This window comes from Cornus florida, unplaced genomic scaffold (genome assembly GCF_030987335.1).
Source record: "Cornus florida cultivar Cherokee Brave unplaced genomic scaffold, ASM3098733v1 CherokeeBrave_3.0.0_Hap2_Chr04, whole genome shotgun sequence".
Lineage (NCBI taxonomy): Eukaryota > Viridiplantae > Streptophyta > Magnoliopsida > Cornales > Cornaceae > Cornus > Cornus florida.
The window spans coordinates 67,868,002-67,894,521 of NW_026775574.1; the positions used below are offsets into that span (position 1 = coordinate 67,868,002).

At 34.7% G+C, this 26,520-nt stretch overlaps 1 protein-coding gene and 1 long non-coding RNA gene across 7 annotated transcripts; one reads left to right on the plus strand and one right to left on the minus strand.

The window, feature by feature from the left end:
• Positions 1-11,514: 11,514 nt before the first annotated feature.
• LOC132303434 (putative F-box protein At3g29830) lies at positions 11,515-15,207 on the minus strand. Of its 6 annotated transcripts, XM_059800690.1 has the most exons (6): positions 15,034-15,203; positions 14,084-14,176; positions 13,784-13,930; positions 13,027-13,078; positions 12,723-12,881; positions 11,515-11,969 (listed from the first exon to the last, which is right to left on the minus strand). In XM_059800690.1, exons 2-6 carry the CDS (start codon positions 14,158-14,160, stop codon positions 11,670-11,672), a joined length of 735 nt encoding a protein of 244 aa, XP_059656673.1. In that variant the 5' UTR covers positions 14,161-14,176; positions 15,034-15,203; the 3' UTR covers positions 11,515-11,669. The 6 variants fall into 6 exon arrangements, with proteins under 6 accessions (XP_059656673.1, XP_059656668.1, XP_059656671.1 ...); XM_059800685.1 differs by having other exon boundaries at positions 13,027-13,930; positions 15,034-15,207; XM_059800688.1 differs by lacking the exon at positions 15,034-15,203 and adding an exon at positions 14,426-14,836 and having other exon boundaries at positions 13,027-13,930.
• Positions 15,208-16,033: 826 nt separating this feature from the next.
• LOC132303435 (uncharacterized) lies at positions 16,034-17,240 on the plus strand. The gene is made up of 3 exons (XR_009481217.1): positions 16,034-16,434; positions 16,675-16,776; positions 16,880-17,240. It is a non-coding gene; the product is annotated as an uncharacterized LOC132303435 (long non-coding RNA).
• Positions 17,241-26,520: the final 9,280 nt, after the last annotated feature.

Sequence of the window (26,520 nt, forward strand, 5' to 3'; positions counted from 1 at the left end):
TATTGTATAGTTAAGCCAAAATGTTAATTTTGCCTTGAAACTTGTAATGTGTGTCTAAGCACACTTTTTAACACTCATTTTATGTATATGATATGTGGCCAAAGGCCAAACTTCTTTTGGAATCACATATATGTCATTAATGTTAAAATTTGTCTTTAATGATAATATTATGAAAACCATGCGTTTTAATATGTCATTTATGCACCGGAGTGTGCATTGGGTATGAAGTTCATTATCTATCATTTATTTAATATGTATGAGGTGTGGCCAAGGGTCAAACACCATTTCGTTTTCATTTTTGCATTTTAGTTTCATATAATGCATTTTTGGGCTAAAATATGAAATCCGAGCCTTTAAAGATTCATTTCCAAATCAGGTGGTACAAAGTGTGCACGAGCACATCCACTAGGACTCATTTTATATGCATGAAGTGTGGCCAAAGGCCAAATGTTCATTTGATTTCATTTAGGTCTGGTTGTTGCATATTTTGCCTTTAAAGGACATTTTTCAAGTATTTGAGGTTTGATAGGTCTTTTTTTGGCATCGGTGGTATTTTTAAGCCATGGATCATTGTAACGCGTCCTAATAGGTAAGTTATGTCTGCGTGCATGATCATTTTCGAGAAAAACCCTTTCCTTAGTGAAATGAGCCTCATACGGATTCATTTTACATTTTTCTCGCATATTCTGGTTTAAGGGCATTTTAGGGTTTTCCTGTAATGACCCGGTTATTTTCATTCCTTTCCCTTTCTCAGTTTTTCACGGATATATATATTTTTTTTCGCTGATCTTTTCCTTTCTGAGTTCAGTTCCTCGTCGCTTAGTGTCATCTCGAGTGCTCTGGAGTGATTTCCGAGACTCTTTTCTTTGGAATGACAACTTCCTTTGAGGATCGAATCATTTCCACATTTTTCATTTTTCAACTATTATTCACTTTTTGTTTTTTTTCCTATTTCGTCTTTTTCCCTATTTTGTCTTTTCCCCATTTGTCACTTTGTTGGCATAACCACACTTTTTGCGTTTGGAGTTGGGTTTTGACTTCACGTATCTTCATCTTGAGTGGTTTCCATGAAATACGTATCTTTACTTTTGCAAGAAAGTACTCAGGTTGCTCCCTGTGTTCATAGGGGCATAGATGCAAAGTTCTTTAGGAATTTTTTTTTTCCTTGGGGTGTTTTTCATAAATATCTTTTGAAGATATTTTATTTCAGGGGTTTTTAAGAAAATATTTTTGGAAGATATTTTCATTCTGGGCCATTAGTGCAAATTTTACTTTTTGGAGGGGCCATTGTGCAATTAATGAAAGTTATTGCTAAATGTCTTATTTTGAGCCTAAATCCTTGTATGGGATTCATTTTCACTTTTCGTCGAGTCGAGTACTCTTGGAATTTCCTTCTGGTTGTTTTCTCCAGTTTCAGGGTTTTTGGCCCTAATTAGCGCCAAACTTGTTTGGGGCATAACTTTCTGCTCGGGACTCGGTTTTTTATACCATTTCTTTCTTTGTTCTTATTTTCTCATTTGAACCTTTTTCGTTCACGGAGTTTTACCGTTTGAGCGCGTCTGCGCGAATTTGACTTTTTCGGACTAGGCGGGGCCCGTTCGGGGCACTTTTAGGATTTTTCTATAAATAGGAGCACTTAAGAGAAAATATTATATTTTTCTCTCTCTCTCCTCTCTTTTGGCCGGATCTCATGGCAGCCATGGCTGCCATGCTTCTCTCTTCTTTTCCGGTCACTTCCCTTTAGTAGATAGGTGTAGTGCCTTAGTGTTTTTTGTTCCCCTTGCTGTGCTCTACCTTTCCCCCTTATTAGAAATCATTTTTGGCCATTTCTTGAGTTTGGGTTTGAGGCCAAGTTATGATTTTGATGGGGCTTCCTTGGGGGTTTTGTTCACGGTGTTGTCCCCAACAAAACCTAGAAGTTTCGTCGGATTTAGAGCACATTCATTTTGGTAGGGATTTGAGATTTCATCTCAAATAGAGGTAGGGAATGTTTTAGGATTATTTGTATGTTGTATTATGTGTTTCCCATAATTATACAACCTATATGTATGCCTTGTATCAAATCTAGAAAGTTAGTAATATTTAATTCTTTGTATAAGATTAAATTTTCATGATGATGTATAACTTGGATTTGAATTGTGGCATGCTAGAAAGCTTAGTTTTAATATGTTTGTTAACATATATTTAATTGGGATTATTTGAATAAAAGTTGCATCTTTTATTTAATATTTTTCTTTGTGAAAGATTAATTCCCATGGCCATACTTTACATGAAATAAACTTATGTTATGCTTTTAAATTAAGTCTTGGCATATTCTTTAACATACTTTAAATTGAGAGCATTTGGTTGAGTTTGAAATTCTAGAGACTTTAATTAAATGAATTAATTAAAATCTATTTTGTAGTTTCATTGGACTAATTAAGTTTTTGAATGCATATATGTAATGACCATGATTTGTCCTTTAACATATATTAAATTGAGGCCATTTGGAAATGATGTGAAATCTAGAGAGTTTAATTATTTTGATTTAATTAAATTCTATCTTATTTATCCATGGATTTAATCAGGTTTTAGAAGTTGCTTCTATGTTGAGATCATGGATTTGGACTTGTTGAGTATTCACTTGATTATGTTTTAAGTATTGAAGAGCATTGTTGTTAAATTTATATTTATGAGAACTTGTTTCCAATATTGAATATATGATTGACTTGTGTAAGGAATTGTACACTTTGTGTTGACATTATGTATGTCATTTTAGAATTGAAACTTAAGGCATGGATTGTGTGGTTTCAACCTACTTGTGCATGGAAGGTGGTTTTTGTGTATTATATAAATTACGTATAAGTTGTGAACTTATTTGATTATTTTGGAGTCTTGGGATATTGTTACTGTGATATGGCTAAAGTTTGGCTTTAGTGCGGAAAGTATAAGTTCTCCCCAATTGAGATAGTGCGCATTAGGGTGGTCTTCCCAACGGGTTATTGCCAGAAATAACCATTTTGTTCTCGGCGGAAATCCGAGACGTGATGTCCAAGTCTTCCACAATTTGTTTTCACATTCAATTCCAAGTTGACAATCATGTTTAATTGTGACTTGTGGTTTTGGCTATTGGCAATTTGATGTTGTTAAGTACATCCATACTAAATTGTTATATTTAGTTGTTTTCACACTTTTAGATTTCAAGTTGATAACTTTGAGAATCTATGTCTTGATGTGTGGTATTAGAATTCTAATTGTACTAAATTGTTATAATTAGTTGTTGTCGTACTTGTAGATTTCAAGTTGATAACTTTGAGAATCTATATCTAGTTGCTTTGTATAGCATGCTTCTATGTTGGTTAAATTGCATAGATGTTGTGATTTGTGATTTATTGTTCAAATGTGACTTAGGAATGATCCTATATATTTATTTGGAACATAGACGTTAGGTGGCATGACCCACTTTGGTTATTCTAGCATTTTAGATTTCAAATTGATAACCTTGAGAATTTACATTTTGTTGCTTTGTGTAAGCATGCTCCTATGTTGTTGGAATTGCATGAATTATGTGATTTATGCTAGAATTGATCTAGGGTAGCTTAGAATGCTCCCTGAGTCTTATCTTGAGATAGACGTTAGGTGGCATAAGCCCCCTTTAATATGTTTCACCTTAAGGTGATAAAATTGAAAAACGTAGGTCAATGCATGCTCATTTCCTATGAGTAGCTTTATGTTACTCACCCCAAAGTTACTGGGGCATATTTCAGGTACAGGATTCAAGGTGGTGGTTTGGAGATTTGAAGTTCTTTCAAAGCATTCTTGTTCACATGCAAGTGTTTGCATGTTCAAGTCTTACTTTTGATGTTGTAACACTTAGATAGGTTCAATATGCCATTTTTGTCTTATTACATGTAAAGTGTACTTGGATACACTATTTGGGACCTATTTGATATGTATGATTTGTGGCCAAGGGTCACCAACCTTAAAGTTCAAGTGTATGCTTTTAAGTTTCAAGTTTTGTCATTGAAATGTATTCTTTTCTAACTTAAGGTTTAGCATATGATTTTGAGCAAACATTATGTAATGAGGCCTTAGGCCATTGTAACACACTTCATTATGTAAAGTAAACTTGCGAGCATGCTTATATAGCTTAAAACCTTGTTTTTGATCCATATTCATGTTAGGGTTTAAGGCTTGGGTAAAGCTTCAACATTTCTTGTGCATATCAAGTGTTTTTGTACCTTTTCGAGTCATTTCGGTCGTCCGAAACTTCATTTCAGTCGACCGATAGCTTTTGGTAATTGTTTGGACTTCAAAAACCCACTTCCAGTAGCCATTTCTACTGTTCAAGGCCATTTCGGTCAACCGATGGCTTATTTCGATTGACCGATGGTTCATTTCGGTCTACCGAAGTAACCACACTTCAAAAACAAGTTTTCAGCACAAATTTTGTTCATTTTGGTCATCCGATTGTTCATTTCGGTCGACCGAAATAGCTAGATCCCGAGCACAGCTTCAGTTCAGTTTCAGCACTGTTGTTCTGACTTCAAAGGGTCATATCTCCTTCATTTCTTATCCAAGTGGGGTGATTCTTGAGCCTAAATTCATGGATTTTGAGTCAGATTTCCAATGGTACCAATTCTATTCTCAGATTCCAGTCACAGTGGGAGTTTTTCATGCTTTAGTGAGAGGGTGTTAGTTTTTGCTTAAACCGGGAAAAGGCATTTTGTGGGATTCTTGTCTATTGTTCTTAAAACCTCTTGGAATGTTGTGAAATGAATAAATTAGGTTGTTTTCACCTTGTTTGACTTGTTTAGAGTCAAATTTCTCCTTTTAATTGTGAGTTGACCATTTTGCCCCTTGGTTCACGGTTTTTAGCCGTTTTGACCTTTATTTCCGCTTTCGTCCTCTTTGAGCTTCGTGGCTTCATGGAAGGTCACATTGGTGTCTTAGAGATGGTTTATATCTCTAAAGACTTTGGTTTCATCTTTTGCTTCCGCATTTCGAATCCGTTACCGGGTCAACTTTCGGTTTATCATTGTCGCACCTGGTTGAAAAACTTGGGCTGTCATATTTCCTTCGGGAAATAAATTCCGATCTTGACTCCGTCACATAGAAAATGTGATTTTAGGGGTAGTTTCTTCACGGCATTTTTCCAGAAAATGTCATCTTGGCCTCGAAAATCCCAATTCCATTTCAGTTTTTGTTTTCTGCATTTTTTTTCCCAAGAAACCTGTTGCAGCATGCCCTCGGCCCAAAAGAGCCGACTCGGTTCTAAAGGAGCCTACTCTTTCTTCAACTCAGCCGACTCGGTTCACAAGGGAGTCGACTTGGTTCATCTGGGCATCATTTTCGTCATTTTTTGTGCTCTCAACCCAACCCAGCTAACTCGGTTCTTAAAGGAGCCCACTGAGTTCATTCACGCCTCGTTTTATTCATTTTAGGTGCTCTCAGCCTAAAGGAGCCGACTCAGTTGCCAACTGAGTCGACTCAGTTTGGTAGCAGGGATGACTTGTCTTTAAATGGTCATAACTTGCTCATCCGAGTTCCAAATTAAATCATTCTTGAGCCTAAATTCAAGATCTTGAAATCAGCTTTCCAATGGTACTAACCACATACTGAAACTCCAACCATAGTGAGAGTAATTACAGTTTTAGTGAGATAGGGTCTTGGTGTCACTTAGTCGCAAGACGCCACTATGTTCTATTTTCATATCTTCCCCGTCCGGACTCCGAATCAGGCAATTCTTGAGTCTAACTTCATTCATTTTTCGTTATCTTTCCAATGGTGTGCACGGTAGCACCCATTTTAGTTTGAAATGACTATTTTACCCTTGGTTCATTTCTTATCGGGTTTGAAATCCTTGCTTCAATACTTGACTCGTTTGAGTTCCGTGGCTTCATGCGGAGTCATTTTGGGTGCCTTAGGGATGACGTACTTCTCTAGAGGCCATTTTACTTCTTTCGCTTCTGTTTTTCGGATCCGTTTTCGGGTCAACTTTTGAGTCATCACTGACGCATCGGGTTGTAAAACCTTGGGCCGTAATTTAGTCAACTTAGGGTTTAAATTTGTCAAAGGGACCCATTTGCACAAAATTAAAACTTTAGGAATATTTTTTTGTATGCACTGTTTTTTGCATTCACTCTTTCAAAAGGGCAATAGTTGGGTCCTCCTATGGAAAGATGAACTTTATCCTCTTAGGCTGAAGTGGTCCAATATAATTAAGATACATGATAATGGTTATTATCCAACTTCTTACATGTTAAAACCAAATTCTTTTTTTTTTTTTCTTTAACCTGTTTAAAATTTTGTAACTTTGAAATATATATACAAGAAAAATTATATTCAAATATAAGTTAACATCAAATTTTCATATAATATTTTAAGTTCATATTCATTTCCTATTCAATCCTTCATATAGTACATTGTTTAAATAAATTTAGCAATTCATATTCTTTTGGAAAGGAAAAAAAAAAAAAAAATTGGAATTTGGTTTAACTAGTAAGAAAATAGATAATGATTATTTTTATAAATTTTAAAATTTTAAATACGTGTTTAAATTGTATTGGCCACGGATAAACTTTATCCACCCAAGTATTGTCTCTTCCAAAAACTTAACACCTAATAGTTTTAAAAAGTTTGCATATTTAAAGATAAACAATTAACTATAGAGCTTTTAAATTTTCCTTTCGTTTTTTTTATAACAAATGGAACGGCATTTTTTTTCTTTTTTGGTAACACAACATAAAGTTTAATTTTGGTAGACATATTTTTTTTATATAACAAATGCAACGGGGTATATAACTTGATGTAAAAAAAAAAAAGCCTTCACTTGTTACCATTTGCAACACAGGCTTCTTTTTACCAAATGTTTTCATATTGATGCTCCCATAGTTTTCTTCATACAAGAGATTTTCATTTTCCATCTCCCATTGATTATTGAATTTAAGGAAAACTAGACAGTTCTTTGTTTTTCTAACAAGATAAAAATAAATAAATAAATAAATAAATATTGGAAATGTCTTTCTTGCTTCGACCTCTAGAAAGATGGACTCTGGGGTTTTAAAAGCGAAATATAACAAATAAGCCACAAAACGGAAAATAATAATAATAATAATAATAATAATAATAATAATAAAATTATGATATTGTAGTAAAAACAAAATAAATGAAGAATCAATCTACTTAAGTCTTTTCCCAAGGTTTTATTTTTTATTTTTTTTAACCATATATAATATTAAATAAATTTATGAGGGAAGGATGTACATGCAATAGCTTATACACATTGAAAAAGCCTAAAAAATACTAGTAAATTTATTTTTATTCAATGCCTGTCATTCCGCAAACAAAATGTGTTGTTTGCCTATTATTGTTCAATACAGATTGAAGATCCTTCATAAAATAAGAATGAGAAGGATGTAGAAGAAATAGCTTATACAAACATATAAGTAAAGGATTACCAAAGCTGCCCCAACAGGAAGTTTGGTTCTAAGCTTTTTGGCGCGCTTTCTCACTGCTTTTTTTCCCTTTGTCACCATGAACTCCCATGGAATTCCTATAAGAAGTGGATTTCAAGGATCAAAAGTCATTTTCTTAAGATTCACAGCACTTTTGATTAAATACATTGTAAGCTCAACATCATTTGTACGCCCAACAAAACCAATGAACTCCACCACCTTAATGTACCGATGGGGTCGAGATGTAAACCTGTCATGCTTTCTTTTCAGAAATGGCTTGCACCATTCCAGCTGTAGTGAGGAGGAATGGAGTCATATGGTGGGCGGCTATTAGCATACAAAACCAAATTTACCAAGCATCAAATCCTAATTGCTCAAGTTAAAATTACAACATTGCTACAGCAGGGAAATCCAACGCTTGACGACAATTAGCATAACCAATTACCAAGCATCAAATCATAACTGTTCAAGTTAGATCACAACAGTGCGACCAGGCTTAATGGAAGAACCACCACAGATAAAATGGAAGTTAGACATAAGAAAACACTGCATTCAAAATGAATTCACACTGTTCTGAAGAGCAACATGACTGAATCTAACCAAAAAAGATTAGAGACCTCAAGAGGTCCTACTTTGGAGGAGTTCTTGAACAATCATGAAAATAAAGCCATCTAAGATCGTTAACATATTAAAAGACCATAAAAAAATCCAAATAGTGTTTTTGTATGATATTGTAATTAGTTTTAGAAAGAAGTAAAGAAAATACAACTAAAGTGTACTTTGCGTACCACTTTTACCTATATTTAAAAAATTATGAAAAAAATACCCCTAATCTTTTCACATAGTACAAAAATACTCATCAATCAGAAATCTGACATAAATTAGTATTATAATACCCGGTTTGCCCTTTTATTCTTCCAAAAATATTCAAAGGAGTATATATGCTACTAATCTCATAGTACATGGGTGTTATGTACACATTACCTTATATTTTTTTTTTTCCTAATTGGTACTCACACACACATGTCTGTTCTGAGTCTTGAATCCCTGACTTCCCTTTGGGAAGTAAGAGGCTGATACCGCTACGCCACCGTTTATATTACGTATATTTATTTTTGAAACTTTTTTCTCTATATATATCCTTAAACTTTTTTTTTTTTTTAAACTTAGAGAATTTACTGAACAAGGATTTGAATTTTTTGAAATTTTAGTTTACTGTTTTCTACAAATAAATTTTTGCCTTTATTATTATTATTATTTTTCTTACCAACACTGTTAAACCAATAAAAAAATCCCAATATCAGTGTGCACAGGTTTTCAAAATTTGGAACATATTTGTTTTCTTTAGTTTGCACTTTATTTTCATTTTTTATTTTCTATTTTTATCTTTACTTTTCTTTTCTTTTTATTTTCTATTTTTATCTTTACTTACCCATTGCTGGTGTCCTCCATTAATAGTGTCCTTTTCAATCATTTTATAAAATTCTTTATTTTTATATATTTTATAAAATGGTTCAGTAAGGGTAATTTAGTCAACTTAAAGTTTAAATTTATCAAAAGGACCTATTTGCACAAAATTAAAACTTTATGGGTGGTTTTTGCACTTGTGGGGATTCCTCAAATAGTGTTCTTTTCGGTCATTTTAGAAAATTATTTATTTTTATAAAATGGTTCATTAAAGGTAATTTAGTCAACTTAGGGTTTACCTATTTGCACGAAATTAAAACTTGAGGAATATTTTTTTTGTACGTGAAGGGTGTGATATGTACTGTTTTAGGGATGTTTTTGCACTTCACCCTTTCAAAAGGATAATACTTGTCCTCCCATAGGAGGATGAACTTTATCTTCCCAACTGAAGTGGTCCAAATACAATTAAGACAGTGGTAATGGTTATCATTCAACTTCTTACGTGTTAAAACCAAACCCAATTTTCTTTTTTCCTATTCAATAATACATTCTTTAAATAAATTTAGCTCAATTTGGATATAGAAACAATCATATTCTTTTGGGAAAAAATAGAAATTAAAAAAAAAAAAATTGGGATTCCACTTAAACCTATAAGAAAATAGATAATAATTATTTTTTAAAATTTTAAACATGCGTCCAAACTGTATTGGTCTCTTTCAAAAACTTAAAACCTAATAAAATTCTGATATTGTAATAAAAACAAAATAAATGAAAAATCTCCCTACTAAGCCCTTTCCCAAGGTTTTATTTTGGGTTAATTCTATTTACACCCCTTGACGTTTGCTTATATTTCACTTACACCCTTTCTACGTTTCATAATTTCACCTACACCCCGTCAATAACCACCTCTAATTTCCTAACAGAATTGTGTGATTTTACTGCCCATGAATTATATATTAAAATTTATAACTTAAATGAAAAGACTTAAACACCCTATATTTCTCTCTCTCTACAAACTCTCTCTCTACCCACGGACACGTTTTTTTTTTAATCTCTCTAATTCAACTTCATCTCTCTCTCTCTCCCAATACACACCAACATTTACTTATACACGGACAACAACTACCTCTTAACAGAATAGGGGAATATATATATATATATATATATATATATATATATCTTTTCATGGCCTTCATTCTTCCTCCAAATACTGAAACAACATACACCTTGACCCTTATATATATAAGTATGCATGTATGTATCCCCAGCAAGCCGTGAGTCCATGACTCAATAATTTCATAGTGTTTTTAATTCAAAACTGGTGAGAGGTTCTTCAATAAAATAGAGTTTTTAATTTCATACTATCGCCACCCAACAACCACCAGCGGTCCAGCATAACCATCTCCACCCCTATAAACACCACCAAATCTTCATGTCCTTGATGGCTAAAATATATATATATATATATATTGAAGACCATCAATGGATATTTGAAGACCCATTTGTTAATGTGCTCAGCAATATACAAGGACTAGTTGTTCTTATTCACTTATATATGTACATTAAACGTTCATGGTATCAGTCCATTAATCAATTGCACATATGTTATTACAAAATAATAATAATAATAAAATTAGGGTGAGTATTGGCCTATTGGGTACACACACACACACACACACACGTATATCAGCCGCTAATGGTTTGTTCTAGGGATTGCGCTTGCAGCATGGAGATTGGGTGATCATTGACTAACACCCTAGTAAGAATTTAGAGCTTTGGCGATTGCGGGTTCGTGGATTTTTGAGTTCCAATTGATGAGTTCAGTTGAGAATGACCTTCAAAACCTTCTAATTTTAACCTTCAGACCTTCGATTTTCTATATCTGATTCCAATGCTCAAGCTTTCATGGTTCATCATTCCAAAAAAAAAAAGCTTTCATGGTACACTCCTCTGTGTTTTGATGATCTCCTTAAGCTGTCGATCGATTTTTGAGATGAAGCTCTGTGTACGATCTCTGTATTTGTATACCTGAAGCACGATTCAGTCAAAGCTCAGCCATGGTCGCCGTCACTAAAACTCAGTGCCTACACTCACCCGATGGATCGCTGTAGCTCTGTACTTGTCTTCATCTTTGGTTGGACTTGTTTGATCTCTAAAACTTTCCATTGCCGGCGTTGATAGTGATGAGACTACACGTTTTCACGTTGATGGAGCTTCTCTCTGGTTGGGTCTGTCTCCGCCTCTTTAGAGCTAATGAAGAGTGCTTTTTTGGGGGTTCTCTCAAGCTATGCATTGGTAGAAGTGCTTTTGAAGATAAAAAACTAAGAAAAAAAAATATAAGGGTAGTTTTGTAACTCTCCAATGGTCAATGAGGTTAAAAATGTCATTTCAGCCATTGTGAAGGGCAAAATTGACCTTATACCAATTTGTTCATGCTAAGACGGTCATTTGCATTTGCTTAACGACAGAGAGTAATTTGCTACATAACCAAAAACCTTAAAGGGGGTAGATGAAATATTTAAACTTATAGGGAATGTAAGTGAAATATAGACAAACGTCAAAAGGGTGCGAGTGAAATTAACTTTTTTATTTTTTATTTTTTTTAATCATATATAATACCAAATAAATTTATGAGGGAAGGATGTACATGCAATAGCTTATACACATTGGAAAAGCCTAAAAAATAGTAGTAATATCATTTTAATTCAATCTGTCATTCCATGAACAAAATGTGTTCTTTGCCTATTATTGTTCAATACAGTTTGAAGATCCTTCGGAAGTAAGAATGAGAAGGCTGTAGAAGAAATAGCTTATACAAACATATAATTAAAGGATTACCAAAGCTGCTCCAACAGGAAGTTTGGTTCCAAGCTTCTTGGCGCGCTTTCTCGCTGCTGTTTTTCTCTTGGTCTCCATGAACTCCCATGGAGTTCCTACAAGAAGTGGAATTCGAGGATCAAAAGTAATTTTCTGAAGATTCACAGCACTTCTGATTAAATACATAGCAAGCTCAACATCATTTGTACGCCCAACAAAACCAATGAACTCCACCACCTTAAGGTACTCATGGGGCCGAGAAGTAAACCTCTCATGCTTTCTTTTCCGAAATGGCTTGCACCATTGCAGCTGTAACAAAGAGGAATGAAGTCATATGCTATTAGCATACAAAACCAAATTACCAAGCATCAAATCCTAATTGCTTAAGTAAAAATTACAACATTGCTACACCAGGGAAATCAAATGCCTGAAGACAATTAGCATACAAAACCAAATTACCAAGCATCAAATCATAACTATTCAAGTTAGAATCACAATAGTGCCAGGCTTAATGGAATAACCACCACAGATTAAATGGAACAACCATAAGAAAACACTGGCTTAATGGAGTAACCACCACCGGCAAAATGGAACATGTTAGACATAAGAAAACACTGCATTCAAAATGAATTCACACTGTTCTGAAGAGCAACAAGACTGAATCGAACCGAAAAAGGTTAGAGACCTCAAGAGGTCCTACTCGGGGAGGAGTTCTTGAACAATCATGAAAATAAAGCCATCTAAGAACATGTAACATATTAAAAGACCATGTAAAACTCCAAGACAGTAAATATTAAACCAACACGGGAACAACTTAATGATAAATATTCATTTAGAAATTACTTGAACAATCAGGAGAATAGAGCAAGCTAAGCTAAACACTGTAAGATCATTTTTCCTATCATTGGTAATATTGTAATTTTGTAATACCTATAAAGAAGCAATTACTTGGGAAAATTGAAAGCTTGTCCAAATGAATCAAAATTTCTATTTGAAAATTCAGTTACAAAAGCAATAAATCTCACAGTTTAGAAATGCAGGTTGTAAAGTAAAACTTATTACCTGGAACACAAATGTAGCCAAGAAAGGACATGCTTCTATCAGGGGAACAAAAACAGTAAGGCTTTCATCATCAGTTGCACCAACTATCAACTCCAGTCGCTTGAGTTTATTTAATACAGGAAATTTAGTATCTTCAAGATCAGGCTCTTCAAAAGTATGCTGAATAAACCAAAGAAAAAGTCAATCAACACAAATTGATAATTGTGTAAAAAAAAAAAATAATTACGGGAAAAAATTATGTTAACAAAGGAATAAAATAAAAATGAAGGGGAGGAGATCAAATGAATCAGTTAAAGTTCCTAACCTCCATCATGTTGGAAATTTGCAGCGTAAGGCTTTCTAGCTGAGAAAGATAGCTTGAAATATCCAAAAATTTATATATTAGATAATCGCAATATGCACCCCCAATATACAAATCAACAGGCGGCTGTGCATTCTTAAATGGCAGGCTTATTTTTGGTCCAATGTACTTAAATGACATGAGATTCGTTGCAGAAATCTCAATACTTTCCACATTGAAGCAGTAAATTATCTCCAAATGCTTCAATTTGAGTGATAGATGGGGAACTTTCAGATTTACGAGAACGTCAGATTGCTTTACATACAATTTTTCCAAAAATGGACAGTTAATTAAGAAGTACTCAAGAACTTGTCCGGTTACATTGACGTGTGTCAGTAAGAGATTGGTCAGGCGGTCGCAGCTAGAAAACGAAAGAGACAATGAATGCAGGTGATTTGTAATACCATTGGGGTCAGGAAAATTGTAATCCTCTTCCTCTCTAGTATAATCGGTACGTTGTGTCAAGTCCAACTCAAGCCTTTTAACTCTCTTTACCATTGCAAAGTTAACCCAATTGTCAATATCAAATCTATAAGTTTCATCAAAATCAAATTGAACCCTGAATTCATCTATAGTTGAAGCGTTGTGCGACTTCAAGACTTGATTAACCCAACTCAAATACAAAGGCTTTTCTACTTCAACTTCCTTTTTACCGAGTAGAATTCCATCGATTATATGTGACGCATCAAAGTTCAAACTACTAATGTGTGTCCAGATATACCTCCATCTCTTTGATAGGAGACAAGTTCTTCCAGCTTCTTTCATTGTCAATAGTGACAAGATTGAAACAAGTACAACATCTGGAAGTCCACTAATGTGATCCTCCAAACACAACCCTCCTCCTTTATCATCCTTGTCACTATTGCAACTGAAGAAGGGAAAAAAACAATGCAAATAATTATGGAAGTGTGATAACAGAAACACCTCAGTAGTGCTGAATTTTTATAACAAAATTAATTCACTTAGAAATAAATCAATAAATAGAGACATATAAATCCATATAAAAGTAAAAAGATGGTACCTTGGGTTTTTAGCACAACATATTGAGGTTGGTCTATTGGTTTTCTCCATGGGATTTGAACTTACAGTTTTCTGCATAATTTAACACATAAATCTGCGGATCCAATAGATAGCAGGAGGAGAAGATGAACTGATTAGAGATATATAAAAACCAAACAAGAGCGACAAAAAAGAGCAATTTTGTGTATAAACTTATTCGATAAAAAGGAAAAGAGAACGATTTTATATACATTGTGCGAGCGAAGGGGTTAAATTGGGTTTGTACCGACTTGGAAAGTAATAATAACATGTTTCAGTGTCTTCCTAGGATTATGCAACTTAGGCAAGTTGATACCGGTTTAACCTTTAGGCACTTGGTATTTGGAAAAGACCTCGATGCCCATTGACGGAGGTTCAATATCATACGCCCGGTCCAATTTTTTTCCGGTTAAAGCCGCTTTTTTAGAGAAAAATAGAAAAAGAAAATAGAATAATCACGGTATTGCTGCAGGGGTATATTTGAAAGAAAAAAATATTTAAGTCTATTGGTTACGTCATAATTGTTTTACACTAATAAATCACCGGCATTGCTGCAGGGGCATATTTGAAAGAAAAAATATTTAAGCCCATTAGTTACGTCATAATTGTTTCACATCAATAAATCAAACAACTATTTTGACCAAATAGGCCTAGGCGTTTTCAGAAAGTGCTGGGAAGCACAACAGACTCAAATTTGAGTCTCTCAAAAGTATTATTATTATGACGTTCAATTTTTATAAACAGAAATCCATAAAAAAAAAAAAAAAAAAAAAAAAAGAAAAATTACTATAAAAGAGAGAGCTGATCCTAAAATAAATAAATAAATAAAATCTTTTTAAGGAAACTGTTGAATACAGTTCATAAATCACGAAATCCAATATTTTGTCAAGGAAAATATACAGAGCAAAACTTCATGATGAAAGCAAAACTTACAGGAATCTGGTATATTCGTATTACAGATCTTGCAAGTGTTGCACCTTAAGATCCTTGAGACAGACAGGTAGTTGTATGGCATGCGTAGGCCTCTGCGCTGTATCACGTGGTGGATCTGGAACTGGAACGGCACTTCTGACACGCAGCTTCTAGTTTTATCGTTCTAGGGTAGTACCAATATGTCTTAACTTCAGAAAACCAACGGTTGAGATGCTTAAACATCTAATGGTTGAGATGAATCCTTATTTAATGGGCTTATGAAGTATCAACTTTTGGCACCCTGAACGAAATTACGTGAGTTGGGCCAAACTTATACTTACATGGGCTTAAACCTTTTCAATGTAGAATGGTAAATACTAATGGGCCTTTCTGTTAACCAGTTCGTCCCCTACAAACAGGGCCTTAACGTGGTGATCTGTTGGTCTTGCTTTGTCGGTCTACTGATGATGGGTGATGCTGAATTTCGAGCTTTCTGCAGTTTACGTACTTCAAACAGGCAGATAGTCAGCCGGAGTCTTCCTTTGTCCTAGGACCTTTACCGCTGATAGTTGTAGAATCGAAGCGAGGAAAAGCATCATAAGAAAAAGAGTTCTCAATTCAAACAAAAGCAAATTCAGCACCAAGTTGAGAGAGGATAATCTCTCATAAAAGTAGGAATTTGGTAAGAAATCAATAAAATGAACGTAGGCTGATTCGACACTGATGTCCCGAGAGCGGAGCAATACTCCACAATTCCCAGACCCAAGCCGCTGCTTTAGGGCCACCTCGAATTTAGGAATGGAATTGGCGCGAATCCCCTGCTGTATTAATCCCTGCGGTCCTATGCGGTGCAATCAAAACGCAGTCGTCGAAACAAATAAGTGGTCCAAAGCTTGCCATGTCAACATTCGTTCTTTTGGCTACTTCTTTCCTTTAACCTTAACCACGATTAAGTCAGCTCTACATCCCAATTACGTATAACCTTAACCACACTTATTACGTATTTAATATACAATTATTATTTTTTTGAGATGCGACTTGGAGACTGTCTCAATCTAAAATCATCTAACTTTCTCTCGCCTTAACACCCAGCCATTAGCCATATAACCCAATAATTTTAGATTTTCTAGTACAGATAAATAAGTATAGCAGATCCAAACATTTGATTTGGGGTTCTCACCTTCAACACTATTTTTCTCTCAGATGCGATTTAGATTGTATAGCACAAGAATACGAGAACCAAATATTTGATTTATGGTTTTCATCTTCAACAACATGTAGCTGAATTCATGGTCTGTTCCAGCAGTAATCACCTACTCATTCGCATACTCACTCAACAACCAAAGCCCAATTTTCCAGCTATGGCCGATGCTCAGCTCAAGTCTGACGACCTCATGGACCAAATGAAACTCCAGAGCAAAGGTAAGGGTTTCTCATTTATACTCTATTTCATTCTCAATTTTATCTCAATTCTGAATCAATTTCGATAATCAAACAAGCCTCAAACCCTCTTATCAGTCCAGTGCATTTTACAGCTATATATATATATGTGTGTGTGTGTATTGTTACTATGCGTTCTCGCAATTTAGCTAGAATGCGTCAATTGATGCGATTCTTTGATTATTTGTGTAATTATTTTATTGATTTTTTGGAGAATTTTAGGTATCTATGAAGGTGAAAAACTTGATGCCACCTTTTCTTTCAAGGATGAAGATTTGTTAAGGTCTCCATTGGCAAGTTGAACCCCCAGATTGCTTTCATGAGGTCTCGTTCACTTTTCATATTAGTCTTTTTCAAATCTTTTATTTTTCATACTTTACGAATAGAGTACCAAAAAATAATGTTTTGATGTTTTTGTGATACACAGATGGATGCAGGGGTGCGATGAAGATAAAGGGCAATCTCAGCGTGCCTTGAAAATTTACTCCTGACATTTTTCCCAAGTCTTCAAAAATGTGAGAGTACACAAAACCAATGATTTATGTGGGAGGGTGATTTACTAAACAATTATTTCAATTTTCTATGAATCTACGATTTTGTAGATTGATACTATTTCACACCCATATTAGGAATTGATAATAATCTGAAACCATCCTTCAACACATATGGTATTTGATTGAAAGTTTTTACTCCTCAAGGAATTTTAAATTTAATTTTCCTTTCCGAATCATTTCAAGTCTCTTTGATTGAAAATATAAGCATTCGAGGATCTGTAATTTTTTTATGCACCTTCATAGTTAGCTTATCTCACTATTAAGTTTAAACAATTGTTGTGGATTGGTTGTTAATCTCAAGCATTACGCACCAATGCATAATTCTTAGTTTCTGTCCACATTTATTAAGAATTGTGTTGGAGTTAGAAATCATTGTAAGATTTCAAAGTATGTGATATAATGTTGTAGGTTGGGTAAAGAGGGAGAAAAGTAAGTACTCCAGGAGAATTCTAAGATACGTTAGTCGAATAAAAAAATCAAAGGTCCTTGATAATCAAAGGTTGTGTTTTCATTTTTTCAGAGCTGGGAGGAAATACATAAAACTTTACTATATCTTGTAGTGGCTTACCTAAGAAATGAAAAGTTGTGTTTATCATCTTCCAAAATGGTTTTTGTTAAACCGAATACTTCTCGATCAAAGAAGGGTAAGGCTGTTAGGATATGTGTGCCCTAGTATAGCAAATTCTAATTTTGGATTGTAAAAGTCATGGTTTCTTATCTGGATATTATTATTAAAGCATTATACAATTGGTGAATGGAATGTATTATTTTTCGATTCTTTATGGAATTGATGGTGCCTGCTTGATTACAAAATATATTTATATATGTATGTAATGGCAATTAATACTATGATATAAATTAGTAATCATAAATGGTTTAAAGTCGGTAATTATGGATGGACATTTAATTAGTTAAGACTTAAACCGAGTCCACGATAAATTGAGATATATTGCGAGAGCTGTCGTATGCAATTGCTCTCTATCACAGTCATGGCTTTTGACTCTCAAGCATGAGAGAAGTATAGACTCTTTTATTAATTAATAATTACTTTGATTTGTTCGGCGGATATCTCGGAATCCTTAGATCGACACTTTGGGTAGTTATGTAATTAATAATTAGAGGTCTATATTCTCAATATTTGTATCAGTGCTATTTGTATTTATTTTGTTTTAATTATGGTTGATCACAAATTAAATTCGAAGGCCTTCGTATGTTTTAGACAAATGTTTTCTATATATATTTATTTAATAAATTATTGTTATTTTTTGTCAAATAAATATTTTATTGTGATCGAACCGGAAATAATCAAAGGTAACAAAATAATTATATTAATTATGTTGTCGAATTGATGGCTTTAATTATCCGATAAATAATTAAGCATAGAGGGGTCAAAGTGCAACATTGACTTAGAGGTTATTTACTATTTAATTGGAGTGCAATTAATTTCTTTTAGTGGAGTAAAAATTAATTTATGAATTAATTGAATTGGGTCCATGGTTTAATGGATTGGACCAATTATTAATTTATAGAAATAGTAAGCCCAAAAAGATTCTCACCAATAGCCCAAGTTGATATTGGAGTCATGTTAGAATTGAGAAAGTTGAATTAGAGATGGAGAATGATTTATTGTTTCCTTATTCTTATTTTTATTTTGCCTATATATACATGAGTTCATGTATATTTTTAGGGTAACTTGGAGAACAAAAAAAAGGAATACACTTTCTCTCTCTAGATTTTAGGGTTTTGGTTTCTCTTCTAAAGGAGGCTACCACCAGCCTAAATTCCAAGGTCATTCATCAAGGTATATTGGTGATTCCTAAAGGGAAGATAATAATCAAAAAGAAGGAGAAAGGATATTGCTAAAGGGATCTACAATAAGTGAGAACATTCACTTTAGAGGAAAGTTCAAAAGATTTACTCAAACCTTTGATGTAAGTATTCAATCTGTTTATTAAATTATGCATCATCTTTTATTTTTGCATAAAACTTGTCTCTATGTAATGAATCAAGATCTATGAGTGCAAATCCCTAAAAAAGTTTTAAAAACTTGCACGTTTCCCAACAGTGGTATCAGAGCACATGGTTTGATTCATTACTAGAGAACATATGTTTATAAAAATCATATTCATGGATCCAAATTATATATACAGATATAAAATTATTGATATATGTTGATGTATGATTTATTATGTTGATATATATTAATACATGATGATGTATGTATAATTGTGAATGGATGATGATGTGTGTTTGGGGTCATGGATGAAGCTTATAGGTATATAGAATGTAATTTTATTTTTGGATGAATGTAATTAAGGCTTTGTTTTAGCCGTTTGAAAATTCAATGTTGTAATTTAATTTTTTCATTGTATTTCAAATTGTAAGTATTTATTAAAGCCATGTAATATTCATCAAAGGATGCTATGAAGCTTCAAGAGGGTCCGAAAGGTTAAATTATGCTTCAGTAATTTTCTGGAATTTTTCCGAATTTTTCGGGAATTTTTTAAGGCTTAATTTAATTTTCTGGGATTTTTTCAGATTTTTTGAAAATTTTTTCGGCGTTTTTCCGGTGGCCGGAGCTTTGCCGGCGGCGAGAAGGGGTGTCGGAGGTGGCCCGGATCAGGTGTGGCACAGACAAGGTAAGCCTGGCGCGTGTTCCTCACGCGCCAGGAAGTGGCAGTGAGAGAATAAGCTAGCGCGTGGATCTCACGCGCCAGCCAAGGGTGTGTCACCCTCCACGAGCGTGAAGGCGCGTCCCACGCGCCCCAGGCGCGTGGGGGCGCGTGAGGGCTTATCCCACGCGCCCCAAGCGCGTGCCGGCGCGTGGGGGCACGTGGGAGTGCGTGCAACCTGCCCAAGGCGCGTGCCAGCGCGTGTGGGGTCTTCCGGGCTCGTTCCAAGCGGTGTTTCGCTTCTCCTAACGCGTACAAGCTTCCTATGGGTGTTTACAGACAGTTGAAGGACGCCCGTACAGCAAGAATAGTTTTTAAATGTTAAAAGCTGAATCCATTGGCCATTTATATTGCTTCTGTTTATTATTTGATGCATGGAATAATTTATTGCTTATTATAATTGTTCATGCATTGGATTCATGATTTTTTAAATGGCTTGATTTATATTAATTAAATTATGACGATAAATTGGATTAGATTGTTAATTAATTTGAGGGCATTTATTGGGAAACAGAAAAATTATTTTTGTAAACTATTTTTTACCTCAAATTAAAGATTAGTGAACCATTTAAAATCCATATATTTTCTAAATTTAATTGGATTAAAATTAAGGCGTTTTGCATGCATTAAATCATGAATTGAAAACCCTAGTTTTATATTATTAAAAATTGAGTGGAAGCGGGAATTTTTTATACATTACCCCATAGCCTTCGTAATTATAACCATTATGATTAGATCTTTAAAAATAAGGCTCCACGCATGATTTAAAAAGTCTAGATTACAAGAATGGTTATCTCACGAAAATATATTTATTAAATAACCATTATAGTTAGATCTTTAAAAATAAGGCTCTACGCATGATTTAAAGAGTCTAAGCTATTAATGGTAATATATTTAATATTTGTTTTTCCGTTGGAGCATCAATTATGTTATACACTCAATCTAAAATCAATAGTATTAGCTCCCCAACGGAGTGGTCTATTTTAGAAAGGCTAAATCTAATCGGGAATTATTTCATATATAGATAAGGCATTGTCTAAAGAGATATGGAAATAATGAGTTGTTCTCGTCAATAAGTAATAATGAATTCCGCCAACCGGATAAGTTATTGGCATATTGATTGTCCGATTTTTCATGCAATGTGGTTAAGGGACCCACAATTAATTAATTATTTTATACTTGCATGATTATTATTATTCACTTTATTTATTGTATGAATGCTTTTATTTTCAAATTTATCATGACTAGTCCATTCAGTCCACTTGCAAACATACTAAAAGAAAATCGATTAACTGGACCTAATTATATCGATTGGAAAAGGCAACTAGATATTGTACTCACATATGAGGGGTTGAATTATGTGCTTACTACTCCTAGACCTTCTCCACCTTTGCCTGAGGATCCTCCTGAGGAGCATGAAGTGTTTAAGAAATGGAATAAAGCAGATGAGATGACTAGGTGCTACATTCTTGCTTCACTCTCGAATGTACTCCAAAGTCAACATCTTCAATATCTCACTTCTGCAGACATCATGCTTAACCTTAAGGAAATGTTTGGGCAAATTGGTAAAAGTGCACGCCAAAATGCTATGACAAATTTGATGACCATTAAGATGGTCCAAGGTACTTCAATTCGAGAACATGCTTTAAAAATGATTGGTTTTTTAAATGAACTGGAGATCCTTGGATGCAACTTGGATGGTGAACTTTAGGTTGACATGATTATCGCTTCATTGCCAGACTCATTTAACTCTTTTAGGGTTAATTATTATATGAATAAGCTTGAGTACACACTCGCTGAACTATTGAATGAGTTAGTAACCTTTGAAGGGATAAACAAAGCAAGGGTGCATCTATCAACTACACTCAGTCTGCTGGACCATCCACTTCTAGGCCCAAGAGGAGGGGCAAGAAAAAGAAGAAGGATGGTGCCAAAACTGTGGTTGTGCCAAACAAAGTAATCCAAAAGGATAAGGGAAAGAAGAAAGTGCGGGTTGAAGGCGAAGGAAACTGCTTCCATTGCGGTTAACCGGGTCACTGGAAACCTAACTGCCCAATACTTCGCACACAAGGCAAAGGAAAAGGTATATTCATTGTTGAGACATGTAATGTGGTTGAATCTATAGATTCCTGGTGCATAGATTCTGGAGTCACTAATCATGTTTGCAATTCATTGTAGGGATTCCAGGAGTCCAGAAGCCTCAATGAAGGAGAGATATACTTACATATGGGATCTAATGCCAAGGTGGAAGCTAAAGCAGTGGGAGTGGTTCATATGCAGTTTGATAGTGGGAGGAGTCTTATTTTAGAAGATTGTCTTTATGCGCCAAATGTTAGGCACAATTTAATTTCAGTTTCTTCGTTGGTTTGCAAAAATTATATTTTTACTTTTGGAAAAAATGTTTTAATTAAATTAAATGGTTGTGTTATAACTTCTGGTGCATTGAAAGATAATCTATATGTTTTAACTTTTAGCTCATATCAAATGCAAAATTATGAATTAAATGCAACTTCATCTAGATTAAATGTTAAAAGAAAAGCAGTTTCTCCAAACTCATTGTATCATTGGCATCTACGATTGGGTCACATCAATCAAAATAGGATTCAAAGGTTGGTTAAAGAAGGTTTATTACCTTGTGAGGCAGAGGAGCCTATGCCAACTTGTGAATCATGTATTGAAGGAAAGATGACTCGAAGGGCTTACTCAGCCAAAGGATATAGAGCCAAAGAACAATTAGAGTTGGTGCACACAGACGTGTGTGGTCCCATGAACACCCAAGCGAGAGGAGGGTTTGAGTACTTCATCACTTTCATTGATGATTATTCACGTTTTGGATATATTTACCTAATGCGGCACAAGTCAAAAGCTTATGGGAAATTCCGTGAGTTTCAGGCGGAAGTGGAGCGTAGATTAGGTAAACTTATCAAAACACTTCGATCTGATCGAGGAGGTGAATACCTCTTGGGGGAGTTCAAGGATCATATGGTCAATGAGGGTATTGTGCGCCAGTTATCCGCACCTGACTGCCCTCAACAGAATGGAGTGGCAGAAAGGAGAAACAGAACTTTACTTAACATGGTTAGATCTATGATGAGTTTTGCTACATTACCTCTATCATTTTGGGGATTAGCCTTAGAATCAGCGATGTATATTTTGAGCTGTGTTCCATTCAAGTCTGTTTCAGGAACGCCATATGAGCTATGGTTTGGACATAAACCTAGTTTAAATTATATGCATATATGGGGGTGTCCAGCGCACGTGCGAAAGAAACAGGCAGACAAGTTGAAAGCAAGATCAGATGCATGCTTGTTTGTTGGCTATCCTAAGGGCACTAGAGGTGGATTATTTTATGATCCCAAGGACAATAAGGTTATTGTCAGCACTCATGCTGTTTACCTGGAGGAGGATTATATTATGAACCACAGACCTAGTAGCCAGATAGTGTTAGAGGAGATGGTTGGCATGTCAGATATACCCCCTGTGGACACACCTAATATAAATACTGAGAATGATGAGACACAAGAAGTCCCTGTTGAATTATCATCATCTAGTACATCGATTCCTGCACCGGTCCTTTGGCGTAATGGGAGGACTATCATCCAACCCGAAAAACTCACACTTTTGGGTGAGGTCTATGAGGTCGTCCCCGATAAGCATGAGTCGGACCCAGTAAGCTATGCAGAAGCGTTGACCGATATAGATGCGAATCGTTAGAAAGATGCCATGAAATCAGAGTTGGAATCGATGTATTCTAACAAAATCTGGGATATTGTAGAACTTCCTAGTGGGGTTCAGCCCATTGGTTGTAAGTGGATCTACAAACGAAAGAGAGGAATGGATGGGAATGTTGAGACATTCAAAGTTAGACTGGTTGCCAAAGGCTTCACTCAACGTGAAGGTATTGATTATGAGGATACATTCTCACCAGTTGCAATGCTTAAATCTATTCGCATTCTTTTGGCCATTAGTGCTTATTATGACTATGAGATATGGCAGATGGATGTTAAGACGGTATTTTTAAATGGCCATCTTGAACAAGACATCTACATGAGGCAACCAGACGGTTTCGTGGTTAAAGGTCGTGAGGACTGTGTATGTAAGTTGAATAGGTCTATTTATGGACTTAAGCAAGCTTCACGCACATGGAACATTTGTTTTGATCAGGCAGTCAAATTATTTGGCTTTGAACAAAACGTGTTTGAACCTTGCGTTTACAAGAAAAAAACAGGGTAATGTCATCACGATTCTCGTTTTATATGTTGATGACATCTTGCTCATTGGTAATGATGTAGAAGCATTGTCATCAGTTAAAAGGTGGTTGTTCAATAAATTTGAGATGAAAGATCTTGGAGAAGCAAGCTATATTCTTGGGATCAAGCTTATGCGAGATCGGGTTAAAAAGAAAATAGGCTTGTCTCAAGAGTCTTACATTGACAAAGTTCTGATCAGGTTTGGAATGGAAAACTCTAAGAAAGGGTTTTTGCCATTTAGACATGAGTTGGCTCTTTCTAATGACCAGTCTCCCAAGACTGATAAGGAAATTGAGCAAATGAGGCGGGTACCATATGCTTCGGCAGTTGGTAGTCTCATGTATGCCATGGTCTGTACCAGACCGGACATCTGCTACTCTGTAGGGATTGTCAGTAGATATCAGTCCAATCTTGGACTTGATCATTGGTTAGCTGTGAAGAATATCTTAAAATACCTTAGAAGAACTAAGAATCTAATGTTCATTTATGGAGGTGATGATCTGGTTCCAGTCGGATATACGGATTCTGATTTTCAATCAAATCCTGATGCCAGGAGATCTACATCTAGATATGTATTCAAGTTCAATGGAGGGGCAGTTAGTTGGAAGAGTGTCAAGTAGGGTTGTACTGCTGACTCAACCATGGAAGCAGAATACATTGCAGCCTCTGAGGCAGCAAAAGAAGCTGTTTGGTTGAGAAACTTTCTAATTGAACTGGAGGTTGTGGAGCAGATAGATCGGCCTATGACGCTTCATTACGACAATAGTGCAGCTATAGCCCAAACCAAGGACCCAAAATTTCATAAAGGAACAAGACACATTCAGAGGAAACATCATGTGGTTCGTGATATAGTAAAGCGAGGAGATATACTTGTGGCCAAGATTGCATCTGAACATAACCTTGCTGATCCATTCACAAAGGCTTTACCGATCAAGATGTTTGATCGTCATATGGAGAACATGGGAGTTAGATGTGATTTGAATTGGCTATAAGTGCAAGTGGGAGCTGTTAGGATATGTGTGCCCTAGCATAGCAAATTCTAATTTTGGATTGTAAAAGTCATGGTTTCTTATCTGGATATTATTATTAAAGCATTATACAATTGGTGAATGGAATGTATTATTTTTCGATTCTTTATGGAATTGATGGTGTCTGCTTGATTACAAAATATATTTATATATGTATGTAATGGCAATTAATACTATGATATAAATTAGTAATCATAAATGGTTTAAAGTCGGTAATTATGGATGGACATTTAATTAGTTAAGACTTAAACCGAGTCCACGATAGATTGAGATATATTGCGAGAGCTGTCGTATGCAATTGCTCTCTATCACAATCATGGCTTTTGACTCTCAAGCATGAGAGAAGTATAGACTCTTTTATTAATTAATAATTACTTTGATTTGTTCGGCGGATACCTCGGGATCCTTAGATCGACACTTTGGGTAGTTATATAATTAATAATTAGAGGTCTATATTCTCAATATTTGCATCAGTGCTATTTGTATTTATTTTGTTTTGATTATGGTTGATCATAAATTAAATTCGAAGGCCTTCGTATGTTTTAGACAAATGTTTTCTATATATATTTATTTAATAAATTATTATTATTTTTTGTCAAATAAATATTTTATTGTGATCGAGCCGGAAATAATCAAAGGTAACAAAATAATTATATTAATTATGTTGTCGGATTGATGGCTTTAATTATCCGATAAATAATTAAGCATAGAGGGGTCAAAGTGCAACATTGACTTAGATGTTATTTACTATTTAATTGGAGTGCAATTAATTTCTTTTAGTGGAGTAGAAATTAATTTATGAATTAATTGAATTAGGTCCATGGTTTAATGGACCGGACCAATTATTAATTTATAGGAGCCAAGAAAATAGTAAGCCCAAAAGGATTCTCACCAATAGCCCAAGTTGATATTGGAGTCATGTTAGAATTGAGAAAGTTGAATTAGAGATGGAGAATGATTTATTGTTTCCTTATTCTTATTTTTATTTTGCCTATATATACATGAGTTCATGTATATTTTTAGGGTGACTTGGAGAACAAGAAAAAGGAATACACTTTCTCTCTCTAGATTTTAGGGTTTTGGTTTCTCTTTTAAAGGAAGCTACCACCAGCCTAGATTCCAAGGTCATTCATCAAGGCATATTGGTGATTCCTAAAGGGAAGATAATAATCAAAAAGAAGGATAAAGGATATTGCTAAAGGGATTTACAATAAGTGAGAACATTCACTTTAAAGGAAAGTTCAAAAGGTTTACTCAAACCTTTGATGTAAGTATTCAATCTGTTTATTGAATTATGCATCATCTTTTATTTTTGCATAAAATTTGTCTTTATGTAATGAATCAAGATCTATGAGTGCAAATCCCTCAAAAAGTTTTAAAAACTTGCACGTTTCCCAACAAAGGCATCTTCCAAAAAGAAGGATTGCAAATGCTATATATGTAATGAGCCCAGTCACATAGCTCCCAACTGCCCAAACAAAAGCAAATGAGCTTCTAAGATGATCAAAAGGATCGATACAGAAGATCTCTGTGTCATTTACGGAAGTGATTTCTCTGATTCAGA

Coding starts and splice junctions, on each gene's coding strand:
- LOC132303434 (XM_059800685.1), bottom strand. CDS start 14,160: ATGCAGAAAACTGTAAGTTCAAATCCCATGGAGAAAACCAATAGACCA. Junction 12,882..13,026: donor AAATTTCCAACATGATGGAG/GTTAGGAACTTT, acceptor TGGTTTATTCAG/CATACTTTTGAAGAGCCTGA. Junction 11,970..12,722: donor TGGCTACATTTGTGTTCCAG/GTAATAAGTTTT, acceptor TCTTTGTTACAG/CTGCAATGGTGCAAGCCATT.